At 35.4% G+C, this 16,369-nt stretch overlaps 1 protein-coding gene across 2 annotated transcripts in view; it reads right to left on the reverse strand.

Moving 5' to 3' along the window:
* Nucleotides 1-16,369, reverse strand: part of 5PtaseI (inositol polyphosphate-5-phosphatase A) — a 39,530-nt gene continuing 23,161 nt past the window's right edge. Inside the window, exons 4-13 of one of the 2 annotated variants that reach the window (XM_073079537.1) lie at nucleotides 15,796-15,921; nucleotides 14,304-14,432; nucleotides 13,580-13,735; nucleotides 12,682-12,806; nucleotides 12,216-12,320; nucleotides 11,750-11,849; nucleotides 10,978-11,102; nucleotides 9,006-9,174; nucleotides 7,965-8,001; nucleotides 1-326 (exon numbers count right to left, since the gene is read on the reverse strand). In XM_073079537.1, the coding sequence (XP_072935638.1) occupies nucleotides 163-326; nucleotides 7,965-8,001; nucleotides 9,006-9,174; nucleotides 10,978-11,102; nucleotides 11,750-11,849; nucleotides 12,216-12,320; nucleotides 12,682-12,806; nucleotides 13,580-13,735; nucleotides 14,304-14,432; nucleotides 15,796-15,921 (1,236 nt within the window). In that variant the 3' untranslated portion in view covers nucleotides 1-162. Of the gene's footprint in view, nucleotides 327-5,017; nucleotides 8,002-9,005; nucleotides 9,175-10,977; nucleotides 11,103-11,749; nucleotides 11,850-12,215; nucleotides 12,321-12,681; nucleotides 12,807-13,579; nucleotides 13,736-14,303; nucleotides 14,433-15,795; nucleotides 15,922-16,369 lie in introns of those variants that run through there. The other variant, XM_073079529.1, reaches the window with a different exon arrangement.

Here is a 16,369-nt window from a genome sequence, read left to right on the forward strand (position 1 = left end):
CTAGGTATGACAATCTACAGTTAGGTATGTCAGTTTTCTTAAAAATATTGCAAACATTATTCATATTGAAATGAATAAATCGGGAATTGCATTATACAGTGACGTATCAATAAATCTGAATACCTAATGAGATGTTGGAAATTTAGTCACAAATGAATAGGTTTATATATCAGTTTCCTTGAAAATATTGCAATCGTTCTCCATATTGAAGTGTATGAACCGCGAGTTGGGCGACTCCGCGATGTCTGGTGTCTCCTGATCGTCCAGATCGTGTATATTCACGTGTTTCGGCGAAGTCTCCGAGTGATACTCGTGGCGGAAGTTGCCTGGAAAATAGATATATTTTTATTAATTAAAAATTGGGGGAACTTTTTTAAAAGTTTGTTGCAGTTACTATCTAATCAGTCTGATTTATGTAGTTTATTTAGTCTATTGAATCGGCCTCTAGAATAAGAAGTCGACTTTTAAACAGATATCTAAAGATATTATTATAAAAACAAAAATGCACACTGTTTAGAAATATAGTCTAAGACACTCCCGCAATTTGGACGAATCCAACGACAATTCATATTATTATGTTGAAATATGTCAAACCGTTTGGGTTGGGTTGGGTTGGGCGTGCCAAAGAATGATACACACATACATACATACAAGTAAAAGTGGGTAAATTTATTTATGCTAGTAATATAAAATAACTGTAAAAATACTTAACAAGTAGATTTTACAGAGTTGGTTGTTTGACTACGGTGACTATATCAGGTGAACTGCATGCTCGTTTGCTACTACTAAATGAGCATTGGCATTGGCATAACTAATGGTTGGAAGGGTTGTATCAACCCTTAGTTACCTTCCGACAATATTAAAAAAAACTGGTTTTTGAGTATCTCCTTAACAATATTTGTTAACTTTAGTCTATCTATGTTATGCCTACAGATCAATTTCTTAATACTAGACATTAGTAGATTTCGATCTTTAGTAGGCAAATCATGGATAGATTAATTATTTATAACTGGCGTTAGAAAACTTAAATATTAACTACTTTACTACAACAGTATCTATAAAAAAATTATTAAAATTATTATTCTTAATTAAACCCCTTTTTAAAAACGTTTAGTTACGCCAATGCCTTGAAAATTCTTAAAAAATGTAAAAAAAGAACAAAAAATACTCACAAGCCAATCGCCACAACACATAGCAGTAAGTTGATAGCTTCGAGACAAACTAACGAACAAACAACACTACATTAATATAAAACAAACTACATTAATAAAGCTGCAGATAAAATACTAACTAAAAGTTAAGTGGAAAACTTATGAAAAGTATGTTTTTTTACAAAAAATGCTTACAGTAACAAAAATGATAAAAAAAAAATAGAGAACAAAAAAATAGACTTCTAAAAAGTAAGTAATTATTGATTGCACCAAAAATGCTTTTAAAAGTGCAGAGAACTACATTTTCATATCAACACAATACTTATCTGTGCCAATAGTAATAGTCGAGGTTACTTTACATAAGATCAATTTGACTAATATTGTACCAGACTCTATTAAAAGTATATTTCTTTTTTGTCTATGACTTAGCAATGTGTTTTTATTTGTTTGTATTGAAGCTACTAGCACTAACAATCAAAATAATTAAAAAGATAAAAGGAAAATAAAATGATAAACCAAAATAAAAAGATAAATGATCAGTGCGGAATGTTTATTACCAATGTATAAAGCACCACAACAATACAACACTGTCTTATAATTAAATACTTTAAGTGCATTACGTACTTAAGGACTATGAGTATTAGTACGAAATATTAGAATATTAAGAAATTTTTCAATTTTCAAAAAAATCTAATTTTATTCTCAATGAGAGCGGCACTTACTACGCACTAGGGTTAAAGCGACATTCAAAATATTGCAAAAACAAATTATTATTGAAAATTAAGAAAAAAATATGGAATAATTTGATAAACAATTTTTTTTTTATTCAGCCTGTAAGATTTGAATAAAAGTTGTATTATTTTGGTTAAATTCCTTTTTTATTTTTAGATTTAATTCGAAGTTTAACTTTGAATACCATTGATTGTTCTGCATAATAAAAATATATTAAGTTCCGTCATTGATTTTAAAACAAATTGGCTTCGGGGTTTAGTACTAAATTCACGAAAAAATAATGAAAAAAAGGTTCAGCCAAATTCGATGATAAAAACATGTCAAACTGTATTTTTTTAAAACATAATTTCATAGTGAAAGAATAAGTGTATGATTCATTTAAATGTATTCATGTCAACTTGACATAAACTCAATTTAGAACAGTAAAATATAATAAAATATTTAATCCAAATAATATTACAAAACTAGTCAAAATATATTTCACATCTTCTAAACTTTTGTATACATATACCGGCGTCCGGCACTGATATTTGGACGCATGGAAATAGTTCTATTTTGCAGCAATTTTGATGAATTGTAGTACTTTATGTTATGACATTTTTAAGCACATCCGAAATCAATTGATTTGTAAATCAATGGGTTCATATAAACCGACGCCTCCCTCGTGGAGTTTTAAGTAAAAAAACAAATAAATTATTTAAATTTCATTAAATTAAATCATTATTCAAATTTATTTGATTAAAAAATGAATTTAATTCAAAGTTAGCTATATTCGTACTAATATCAAAATCCTATTCAAATTATGAATTAAGTTCAAATTACATTACTAATGCTGAAAGAACAACAGTCTTAATATTATAGGGACTATATACCAAATAAGGGACCATATTATTAAAAAAATGGGTTTATTTTTGCCCACCCATTTTCATTATTGGGCAAATGTCACTAAAAAGCATAGGGCATATTACTATTCTACTACGAGAACCCCACATAATTTGGTAACTTTTTGCTTCTTTTTTGCCATATGCTGTTTTGCGTGCGTGGTGTTTTTCGGTTACCTTGAAGGAACGCTAAATTATATTGATGTTAAAATTACCCAATCTTATCTCATAGTAGACCCCTCTACTATGTTTGGGTAAGAGTTCCTTTCCAATAATTTTAAAAAATAGCCCTTAAAGACAGACACAATTTGGAAAAAATGGGTGCGTACAAACTTCTTAGAAAGTTAAACTTTTTTGCAATTGCAGTCAGACCACAATTATATTTATCTATATAAACTTTTCTTGTTATTAACAACAAAAATATTTTATACATTAACAGTAAAGTCAAATTTGATCTGATTTAAGGTCCACTTGAGCAGAACTAGACTAGATTAATAAACCATTTGGTATAATTTCACTTCTTAATAATTATTAAACTTCATTCAATTAAAATAACGACACGGCTGCTAATAATTGCATTTTAAAACTTTAGTTAACTGCATTGAACATGTATTTGTACATATACAGGGTGTCCCGTAAGTACCACGACAAACTTGGGGAGAACATAGGTGAGGGTCTGACCTCTCTGGGAAAAAAAAATTACCTTAGTAAAAGTGTCACCGTTTTTGCACTATCAATTGTTTTAGATTTTTTGAGAAATTCAGCCCTGTTCATCTTTTTTCGTTAACTGCGTGTACAAATTTGGTGATGCAGTGTTTATTTTTTCTGTTAAATACTATCAGATAGTTGGTCTATCATATTGAAATGTAAATTGGTTAAAAGATGTAAAGGAACCATGAAAAAAATAGGGATATTTTTAGATTTTAATTTTTTTACTATTTTTCCCTCCACTTTGACTCATCGCGGTGAAAAAAAAATGTACTGGACTATAAGTGTACGTTGCGCCAAAAAATATGTCCAGTTATTAGAGATTTGAAAAAGGTACCACACTTACTATTTAAAGTTGAAAAAAAAAGTTAAGGCCGTTTTTGCATGAAAGGGACTGAAACCAACTAAAACGTGATGATCGAGTTTTTATTTAAATTACGGTTTCTACCGACTCACAACGTGTCAGGCAGTACTAAATCACATTATTACCTAGTTAAACACTTAAAAATATCATTCTTCATTTGTAAAAAAACAATTTAGTAACTAACTAGCAAACAAAGTATTACAATTGATTAAGTCAATTTTTACCTACTTTGAACTGTCGTTTCGAAGTGAAACTTCGTACATTATTGTAATTTGAATGACTATACCATAATTTGACATCTTGGAACAGATCTGATGATGAAGCCAGCAAGTGCATGGTTCATTTCTTAGTAAATCCCTCGAGTTTGGGCTAAATTGGTAAGAGATCTGCCATCCATATCCTGGCTCCATCATCAGATCAGTTCCAAGATGTCAAATTATGGTATTGTCATTCAAATTACATACATGTACGAAGTTTCACTTCGAAACGACTGTTCAAAGTAGGTAAAAATTGACTTAATAAATTGTAATACTTTGTTTGCTAGTTAGTTACTAAATTATTTTTTTACAAATGAAGAATGATATTTTTAAGAGTTTAACTAGGTAATAATGTGATTTAGTACTGCCTGACACGTTGTGAGTAGGTAGAAACCGTAATTTAAATAAAAACTCGATCATTACGTTTTAGTTGGTTTCAGTCCCTTTCATGCAAAAACGGCCTTAACTTTTTTTTTCAACTTTAAATAGTAAGTGTGGTACCTTTTTCAAATCTCTAATAACTGGACATATTTTTTGGCGCAACGTACACTTATAGTCCAGTACATTTTTTTTTCACCGCGACGAGTCAAAGTTGAGGAAAAAATAGTAAAAAAAATAAAATCTAAAAATATCCCTATTTTTTTCATGGTTCCTTTACATCTTTTAACCAATTTACATTTCAATATGATAGACCAACTATCTGATAGTATTTAACAGAAAAAATAAACACTGCATCACCAAATTTGTACACGCAGTTAACGAAAAAAGATGAACAGGGCTGAATTTCTCAAAAAATCTAAAACAATTGATAGTGCAAAAACGGTGACACTTTTACTAAGGTAATTTTTTTTTCCCAGAGAGGTCAGACCCTCACCTATGTTCTCCCCAAGTTTGTCGTGGTACTTACGGGACACCCTGTATTTATTTATGTACAGGGTGTCCTATTATTGGTTCGAGCCTTTAATGGTTAACCATTAATTTTATCTACGAATTACCGATTATTTTTTATTATTTCTCCAGCTACCACAAAATGGGCGCCATTTACATTTTTTGTTACCGACGTGCGAACATGTTTTTTCATTTAACAGATAGTACTCTACCAAAATAGAAGTCTTAAAAACACAAAGATATTTTATTTGATAGCTGAATATGTGGAAAATAAAACATAGTTAAATACATTACAAAAAAAATTCAATAAGTGACTGAAAAATTTCATTTTTATTTTTCTGAAAAATTATGGTCGTCGGCCTATATTTTTTAATGTTTGTAAATACCACAGAATATGCGTAAACAGTAGTAATTAAAATTATTGCTCCAAGTAAAATAGTTTAAGAAATATGGCACTTTATATATGACCCTCAAAACGGAAAATGTAACTGGGGTACCATCCAACTGAAATTATACAGTCGAAGAAAAACAAGAAACATCGGTAATTCGTCGGTAAAATTTGCACCGTAAAAGACTCCCGTACCGAAGACGAAACACCCTGTATATACAGCCGCGCTATCGACTAGTTAAAACCACATCAAAATATATTCATATTTACATTAAGTCTTACCTGTTACCTAAAAACACTTATTAATACTCAATCTATCCAGTTTTACCTACCAAAGATCAAAATTACAATAGGCATGATATGTACATTTGAAATCCGCTTCTATAATGGAAGATTCAAAAATCCTATTTTTTTTTTCGAATATAGTAGCATTTTTATACCTCATTTGAATTAAGCGTGAAAACGGACGCAAGAATCAAGGCCACTTGACGTCACGCCTCGGCATCGCATAGAAAAGTTCAAGCAATAAGTTGATACGCGAGAGGGGTGACGTCATTCGCCCTAATTACGTTTTAAGCAATATGGCCGACTGCATTATTTTGTACTTTTATTTCATTGAAAATATAGTAAATCTTCAAGTTTATATAAAACTTAAATTGTTTATTTATTGAAATCATTTATTCTTTGCTTTTTAATACGGTCAACGTGCCTATTCCTGGATATTATAAACTGTTTAACTTTGATCTTTAGTATGCAAAATTTGGATAAATTAAGTATTAATATATACCACTAGGTCTAGCGTTAAAATTAATAAAATGCATGCTTTAATTAAATATAATACAGATAAAAAACAATCATGCGTCAAAACATAAACTAAGCGTCACAATTAACGTAATGGTAAATAATACCATGTAGCATTTGTGCGAAAAAAAACAACTTTAGCAGTATTCCTCAAAATACATCGATTGCACAAACAAACACAGTTTACAATTAAAAATGCATTGAGATTGCCCGGCGAGTTGAAAAAACGCAACTGTCAGAAATGACATATGACAACAATTATGTACGCCTGGTTGAACAAAGAAATTATGAAAAACAAGAAGGTAAAGTAATAAAATTTACCGTTTTTGAGGTCAATTAAGAAAAGTTAAAAAAACGCTATAAAATGTCATTAGTCCGGTCGATAGCCCGCATTTAAAGAAATACGGGTTTATTAAAATTTAGATAAATAAGACTTTATTTAATATAATGTGTCACAAAACTAATAAAAAACACGTCAAAAGTTTCAATAAATGTCTACTATTTCTACTACTGCGATTATTTTTAATTTATAGAGACCTAATTTTTATTTTTAAGTCGTCCGAGACCAAGATATATAAAGCCTTGTCTACGTTACGAGGTGCATTTGAACTTGCAATCGCCCTTCCTGCTGACGTCAGACTTACACGACTCCCTACTATTGACCCGCTGCAACTCCGGTATGTCTTTGACTTTGCTGAATAATAAATTTAGCGATAGTGTTCAAGATATATGGATTGCACGAATAAACAATATTTATAAATAAAAATGCAGTGATCACAAGCCACGAATTAAAAAACCGCAGCTGTTAAAAATGACATCTGTCAAAATTTGTGCAAGTTTTAGTTTTAAATCTAAAACAAAAGATAAGACAATAAACCTAACCGCATTTTTTCATATAGGTTCAAAAACAATTAAATTTATTTCAACAACACAATTTAATATTATTTGTCCAATCACGTGAATTAAAACTTAAAAAAACACCTGTCATCATAAAAATGTCATTTGACAGTACGTGTAATGTCACGACAAATTGTTAAAAAAATGTCACTTGATATGACGTGTGCGTTTTTTAATTCGAGCGAGGCAACGGCTTTGACAGTCGCATTTTTTTATTTGACCGAGACAAAGACATAAAGCCTTGTCTACGTCACGAGGTGCATTTGAACCCGCAATCGCAGTGAACCCTGCGCGCCTTCCGCCTGCAGAACCCGTAGCACTTCAGCGCCAAGCAACACAGCCCGCCCTTCCTGCTGACGTCAGACTTACACGACTCCCTACTGTTGAGCCGCTGCAACTCCGGTATTTCTTTCACTTTACTATTCTTACTCAACAACATGTCTAACCTACTCTTTAATTGTGTCGGGGAAACACTCCTATCTCTACTAATCTTCGACGTATCCGTTGGTATGTCTCGTATCTCTTCGGAACTAGAAGCATTTTCTACGTTCGGTGAATGTGATTCGATACTCTCTGGAGTGTACGGATCTAAACACGGTCTCGGACTAAGCAGTGTTGTATCAATATCATTAACGAAAATACGATCGTGACTAATATAGTCGGCTTTGGTTATTTCGACGCACGGAATGCTTAATGCCTCGTTGAGGGAGCCAGCTCGTGCCCGTTTCAACTTATCGGGGAATTTCTCGTAACTAGAGGTTTTTGTGGCGTATATATCCGGGTCGGTGGGCAAGCGGGGGAGTTTGGGGGTGTGTCGGGGGATAGGGGTGAGGGGGGTGATAGGAGTTGCTGTGGAGCACAGGGTGCACGGGATGACGTCACAGCACTCGAGCGTACCTCGATCGCTTTGCAGCATCACGCGTAGGTAGATTGGCTGTAACAAAAATAATATTTTTAATTGGAACATTTCGTGGTTCGCCTTCGACGCACCATCGTAACACTTATTTCTACCTTATATTAAAGGGTTATGTCAAACGCTGCTGTGTTTTGGTTTTAACATAGTTATATAAATACATATAAGTTCTTCAAAATTCCACCAAGAACTCCAATTTTGTCATTAAGATGATTGAGAAAAGTGCGCCTGGGTTTTACAAGAGTAAAGTGAATAAGCCATTCACTTAAAGGTGAATTCACTTACACCCAACAATTGTGGCTATATAGAATAATTTCTACCGAAAGCTGATCACAGATGCGTTGGCACACTCAGGGTGGGTTGCATCATGTAACTTTAACATTAAGCCTAACCAACCGTCAAATCCATGGTTAAAAAAATAATTCGTTACACCATTTTAGTTGAGGTTGAAATTACGTCATAACTAATACTTAACTTTAACCGCTCGATTTCCATCGGTTAAAGTTACCGTATTTGTCAACTTCCCTATCTGTCAATTCCGACTAAAATTGCGGTGACAGCGACACAAATGACGTTAATGACTAATCAATTGGTGCAACACAGAATTCTTACATTCCATCGCTACCGTCAAAGTTACTGTTATATTTAACTTTTTTCGTTGATAGGAACTGTGTTTGGGGGGCTCCAGTACCGGGGGTCCAGAGTGGACCGCTCCATTAGTCTGCTAGACCTCGCTGATCATGTTTTTTTTTATTTAGGAAACATACAATACAACATGACACTGAAAAATAGGTCATAAAACTAGTTCACATATCAGCTAAGTTTCCACTAATATCTTATTCATTAAAATTACTGATAAGAGACGACTCTATTAGAGCAAGACAAAGATATTTAGTGATAAAGTTATTTTTAGAAATAATTTAAGTAATTATATTAAAACTAAGTAGAATTTCTCGTTGCAATGACCTGTCTTATGTTGCTTTTATATTTACCAATGGGGCAATTCAAGATAATATTTTTCTCACCTTATGATCCCCCATACACGCGGTCTCCCCAATAACACCGTACTCGTTCCGTCGCCTAGCGGGCACGTCGACCAGCCGACGCAACTCCGAGCCCTCCCCCGCCTTGGGCGAGCCCTCAGACTGGTTGCGGACCAGCCGCCGCCGACCCGGCGAGCCCTCAGAGTCTACCCTGAAGAGATAGTCAAAGGGATTTTGTACAAAACTTAAGCCACGACTTGAAAGTGATCGTTGATAGACAAATTAAGCCGCGACTTGAGAGTGATCGATGTTAGACAAATTAAGCCACGACTTGAGAGTGATGATGATAGACAAATTAAGCCACGACTTGAGAGTGATGATGATAGACAAAGGGTTTTTGTTTATTCATTGAAGTTTTATTGAAATTAAATATATTTTTATTCTATTTTGATGTATAAAAATGATTGTTTTGTGATTACTTGTAGTAAATTATATTGTAAAGTAAATATATAAGTTACACCAGTTTTTATTGTTATAAATTTTAACTTTACTCTTTTTACGAATACCGCCAAAACGGTAAAAATGTTTTTCTTTTATAACACATTTATTCAAATACTTATGCAGTACAAATACGACATCATCACAAATAATATGCAACGAAATTTAAATACGAGTTTTTCTTTGATAACCCTTTCTAACCGACTTTAAAAAAGATTTCTCAATTTGATTGTATATATAAATATATTTTTTTAATTTACTTTATTCCCATATTTATGCCGTGCAAATACAACACACCGACGACATCATCACACTTAATAATAAAAATATACTTTTAAATTTGATATTCACAAAATACAACAGTTAAGATGCTGGTTATAAGAATAGAAAACTTTACACAATAAATCTCACATAACATTTTTAACAATAATAACAATATTTGTTGAGTATGATAGGGTAAAACTGACCAATGAAGACAATAAATAAATTTAGAAGTCATACTTCTCTGCCAGAACTAAAAATAAAAAAGTTTATTTTAATTATTATATTATTAGTAAAAATATTTTGAAATCATTTTATTACTTTTATCTATAGAAATATAACTTCTAAAATAAAACCACAAACACAAAACACTCACATTATCCATTCATAAAATTCTATGTCATACAAATTACACATACACCTTCATACACATAATATTCTTACTTGTGATCTCTCTCTATGTGTGAAAATCTGTGAAGATCGTTAGTTACTGAATTAATGTTTGTTCGTTTGTTTGTCAGTTTGAAGAGACGACTCCGGAGGCACCACCGCCACACCTTTTTCTGCCTAATAACAGAATTTCAGCGCTGCTGTGTTTTAGTCTGAAGGGTGTGGTGGGGCAGGTACTTATCTGGGGTGTTCCAACTTAGTCCCAAGGGGTAGCAACGTATCTGTGGCCGACGTCAGGTAGGAATTTAATGTTATCTGGGGTTGATTACAGATGTCTATGGGCGACAGTGATCAGGTGGACTGCATGCCCGTTAGTTACTTTTATATTATATAAACAGTTACATAAATGAGTTACATAAAGAGGTGTAATTACCTCGTGATAATACTTTTGTGACAGGTCTTTCAAATCACTATGCCCTGAAGGTGGTAAAACCCTCTGTGGTCCAACTCCGGCGGCACCAGAGCCTAACAACCAGAACACAGCAGCGCATGTCACTACTCTTTGAAGGTAGTAGAACCCTTTGTGGTTCGACTCCGGCTACACCACCGCCACACCTATTTCTGCCTAATAACAGCAGTGTTAGGCGCTGCTGTGTTCCGGTTTGAAGGGTGTGGTAAGGGAGACATACTTTTCCGAGGCGTTCCAGCTTAGTCCTCAGGAGTAGCGGCGCATCTGTGGCCGACCTCAGGTAGGAATCTAATACTATCTGGAGTTGATTACAGATGTCTATGGACGGCAATAGCCAGTTACCATCAGGTGGACTGCATGCCAGTCTGCTACTCCTATATTATAAACAAAACTCACCTAGCATTGATCGCCTGTTGCACACTGGTGGGATCGGCGATACTCTTCCTACTGACACCTATACCGGGCACCACAAGGGTGTCTAGTTCCGCCGCGCTGCACTTCTTCTCAAGGGACTTGGGACTCTGTGGGTTAAAAGGGTTCAGTGGTCAGTGTTGCCCATTGCTATGTAGTAGTAGCTAGCTATTGAAGTCATAACTGAAGACTTAATATTTATATGATTGAACCGTGTACGTGGATGTCAAAATACAAAAATAACGAAAAGCGAGAAATGCTGACATGATTTTTGGTAATAAACTAGAAAAAAAAAAAAAAAACATTTTCATAACCGAGAGTAGGTCGAGTTCATTGTAAAACCGCACGTAGTGCGTTCAGAAAAAAAACAAATTTTCCATCCGAACGCACGAGGTGTATGTGTGTTAGAGTCCGCGCCAAAGTTTGCCCTTACTGTTGCTACGGAGTATATGCTTGTAGTTGTGTTCGATCGCATTGACTCTCTGACTACACCTGCGCGTAACAACTTCAGAGCGGACTAGAAGTATGGCGCGGACTTTACACGAAATGTATTAGCTAAAGATCAAATTCTGAAAAATTATTATATTTCATCAATCAAAAATCATCCATTTCAATAAAAATTGTATTTTATTCAAATATCAAACCTCATAACTGCATACATTTTTTGCAATTTCTTTTAGTTTCCGATTTAACCATCTATGTACGTTTTTGAAAAAATCACCAATTATTTTGAGATAATACAATAACATAACATTACCTGACTATTCTGTCGAGCCGGAGACCCCGAGCGAGCAGGGCTACTGTCGGATGAAGACACTCTGCCGCTGCCGCTGTCAGTGGACTCCGCTACTGACTTTCTGCAATAGTACATATTATTTTATAATCTAAATCTATTATTTAAGTATTTTTCCTTTTTAAGTAATCAATGTTTTAAATAGGATTTGTTTAGTATATTCCTTAGTGTTTGTTTGGACTTGTTAATTTATCAAGTTCTTTTCATTATTTATTTATTTTATTATTGTTCTAAAATTTGGTATCAGCTAACAACAGTGTTAAGGCGGCGCATCTATGACCGACCCCAGATAGGAATATCAAATCCTATCTGGGCTAATTACAGAGTTATAGACGGCTGTAGCCACTTACCATCTCGTGGAGTGCATCGTCGTTTGCTTTTTCAGTATTATAAAAAAGATAATTTCTAATAGTTTAAAAGTTTATAGTACCTAGAAGAATGTAATCTATTCTCCCCCGTGCGGCTGGGATCCGACTGCTGTATCAGCAAGCGAGCGGACTGTGAAAGCAGGATCCTGTCGCACCACGCCGGACACCTGGTAAAACAAAATGTTAGATATTATTTGTATAACACCAAGAACCGCGCAGGTCCGCAGCTCATTTCTCAGCCAGGTCACGTGATAGGTCTAACATGCAGAGGTTTCGGACTCTCCCGTGAAAGGCACAATTTTTTTAGTCATATAAGTAAATTCATCATTTATATGTCTAAAAAATTTGACATATAAATACAACCATCATTATAGGTCTAAAAAAATTGTACCTCCATTGACATCTCCTATAGATCTGGTTATTTGGTTACTAATCATTATTCATATCTTTGGCACCCATGACACACAGATCAAAATGGTTAAAGACACCTATTGTAGATTATTACTTCACTGTGCAGCGCAAGCTCACCTAGTCTTCATATAATGCGTGGGGAGATGCACATCTTCCTCGAAGGGATACGTGGGCGGGAACTTCACGGGAAACTCGTATAGATGCGGTCGTAACGCCTCCAATTCGCGATCGAAACGTTGAAGCTGGAACAATGGTACATGATGAACATTTGAGTGATTGAAATGTGAGCTATAGATAGGAGAATGTTTATGCGTATGTGTATTGAAGTGTGTGTGTATTGAAGGTGGTAGAACCCTCTGAGGTTCGATTCCGGCGGCACCACCGCTACACCTATTTCTGCCTCAACAACAGTGTTGAGCGCTGCTGTGTTCTGGTTTGAAGGGTGTGGTAAGAGAGACATATTTTTCCGAGGCGTTCCAGCTTAGTCCTCAGAGGTGGCGGCGCATCTATGGCCGACTCCAGGTAGGCATATCTAATCCTATCTGGGGTGGTTTACAGATGTCCATGAGCGGCAGTAGCGACTTACCATCAGGTGGACTGCATACTCGTCTGCTAGTCCCATATTATTAAAAAAATCTGAGTTGTCAGGCGCAGCTCCTGGAAGTACTGAAGGTCAAGTATACAAGAAAGTCTCGCTTTGAAATTGTCGTTCTCTGTCGTGCTTGCGTGCGTGCGTACGTGTGTGTGTGTGTGTGTGTGTGTGTGTGTGTGTGTGTGTGTGTGAGAGAGAGAGAGCTTTCCCTCTGTGTTTGTAAGTAGTTAGCAGCCGTAGTATTTGTAAGATATTTAGATTATTTAGTTAATGCCCGTTGCAAACAAGTCGCCCGCGCGGAACAAAGCCGCGTTGCTCCATGTTCGTGCTCCGCTCTGTGTTTGTACACGTGTCTCGGTGTGTGTTGTGTGTGTGTACACGTGTCTCGGTGTGTGTTGTGTGTGTGACCTAGCCGCCACGTACCCAGGGCTCGCGGAATATCTTCTGATGGTCGCAATGCGCGAACTCCTTCTTGCCAACGGAGAGCACGAGCCGCTCGCCCGCTCTGAACTGTAGCCTCGATGCGTCAGTGTTCGTGCCGCTTTGTAATCGCCTAGCTTGCAGGTCCTCTGTGACTTTCTGTAACGAATGCAGAGGAACTTCTTTAGTAGCGCTTTGTAACTGCCGAGCTTGCTAGTCTTTTATCACTTTCTGTAATGCAGAGGAACTTCATTAGCGAAGGACGCTGTCCACCTGGTGTTATAGCCCGCGCCAAACTGCTAGTCCGCTCTGAAGTTGTTGCGAGCAGGTGTAGTCATACAATTTGCTATGGCGACGCAGTTCATTTTTATATTGAGAGCGGACTAGCAGTTTTACGCGAACTATAAGTGGCTACTGTAATCAACCCTAGATAGGATTAGATATCCCTAGATGAGGTCGGCCACAGATACGCCACTACCCCTGAGGACTAAACTGGAGCGCCTCGGAAAAGTATGTCTCCCTTAAGGCTTAAAGGGTGTGGCCCTTTAAACCAGAACACAGAAGCGCCTAACGCTGCTGTTACGAGGCAGAAATAGGTGTGACGGTAGTGCCGCCGGAGTCGAACCACAAAGGGTTCCATTAACCTAGTCTCCGGGGGTAGCAAGCATCTATCGGTCGAGCTGATGAAAATATTATCTTATTAACGATACATGAAGTTGAATTTCACCTTAACAACACCTCCAGTATCCGTCCTGAAGTTGAAGTCGCCGAAGATGAAGTACGGTGCGGCGTTGATGTCTGAATGCAAATGGCGGAGAGTGTGTCTTAATGCACGACGACGGCTCCTACAATACACCTGAAAACATATATATTATTTAAGTATGTTAAGCCTTATTTAGATTATCGCCAAATATTCGGCGATATATTTCGCGTGAGCAAAGACGAGTATATAATCAATGCGTACAAATACAGACTCATAACCCTTTGGTACTCGTCAAAAAACTAAAACCGCATCAGAAAGTTATTTATATACTCATGTTCACGCCTGTTTGTCTGTATTCGACGAGTATCTAAATCTCAATGTTTCATTACATTTGCCAGTATACGCCATGTATAGAAATTACACGCTCAAATACAATAATTTAATAACAAAAACAAGAAATGTAAAAATCATAGCAAAAAAGTTTTTAAAACCATTTTTAGCATTCTTCCAGAAAACCCTTTCATTCAATACCCATATTATGGGGATATATGAAAGTATAATAATTGATTCATCTTGGAGCGTCCGTTATGCATTGCATGCATGATTGATAACGATGTAGACATTGTAACTGAAGGACATTTTTTATAATAAAAGGTTCAATAACAACTCCATCCTTTATTTTCAGTGAGAATCCATTCTATGACATCTTATTTATTTATTTATTCATAAGTTGTACCAACAAGGCTAACACTATTTTACATCTTACTAGCTGACCCGGCAAACGTTGTGTCGCCATATAAATAAAAAAACGTTAAGGGTGAACAACCCTTATCACTTAGGGGGATGAAAAATAGATGTTGGCCGATTCTCATAGATACCGGATAAGCACAAAAAATTTCATCAAAATCGGTCAAGCCGTTTCGGAGGAGTATGGCAACGAAAACTGTGACACGAGAATTTTATATATTAGATACGAGTTTAGATTTACAATCTTGGTGAGTGTCACCTCAATTATAGATACAAACTACAATTCACTAAAATTAAACGAAAACAATACAGTTATAATGTGAGACAAAAGTGAATGAAAATGTACAATCAATTAAGTGAATAAAAATGTATAAAAAAAACATAGCATTAAATAATATTGAAATATTACATTAAACATAGATTGCAATTATTGATATTTAAAACAAAAATGATATTCCTGATGATTAAAAAAATAAATATCATTATATTCTGGAGGACATAATATCCTATAATATTCTTCTTTATTTTTACATAGTTTCCCGCTAGATTGCTACTCACCAGCAATTAAATACTCTTATTAACATAAAATAATTAAGAACGTATTGTAACGAAAACATACCCTTACGTGATTATGCCTTATCATCCAAATTAAAATTTTTAAAATGTAGTTCAATAGATTGGCATTAACTGGTTTAAAATTCAGTACCAAGAGTCTCTCATACTAAAAAACTAACAAAGCAACATAAAAACTAATAAAATGCATACTTACAGACGGGAAGGGTTCCATAGCGAGCAGGTTAGACGCGTCGTGGAAGAGATGTATGTTCACGAACTCCACTGAGGTGCCCCGTATCGACCAGCGGGTCCGCAAGAAGCCTTTACGCGACCATTTGCACTGAAAAAGAAAATTAACCCATATTTAATTTGTTTCGAGTAAGAATTTTCAATAAATATTCAGATTCTCACAGATCTTTACAGGAACGTAAATTAATTGAGATGTTTGATTGACCGGCAATCGATCGATCGATCGATCGGTTGTGACCGCAAAACACAGAAACCACGTGCCACGGAGGTATTAAATACTTGATCGCTTAACGCCTTTATCCCACTGCTGGGTATAGTCCACGCCAAACTGCTAGTCCTCTCATAATATACAAAAAAGTCGCAAAACAAGTATGTAGCTGCGTTAGTGTGGCTTTACTGTTGCTACGGAGTATATGCTTATGGTTGTGTTCGACCGCATTGACTCTGACTACACCTGTGCGCAACAACTATAGAGCGGACTAGAAGTTTGGCGCGGACTATACCTTGAGCCAATGCGAATCCGTAGAGACATTATAAAC

The sequence above is a fragment of the Epargyreus clarus genome, unplaced genomic scaffold (genome assembly GCF_041222505.1).
Source record: "Epargyreus clarus isolate Ecla_fem2 unplaced genomic scaffold, WU_Ecla_fem_2.2 ptg000002l, whole genome shotgun sequence".
Taxonomy (NCBI): domain Eukaryota; kingdom Metazoa; phylum Arthropoda; class Insecta; order Lepidoptera; family Hesperiidae; genus Epargyreus; species Epargyreus clarus.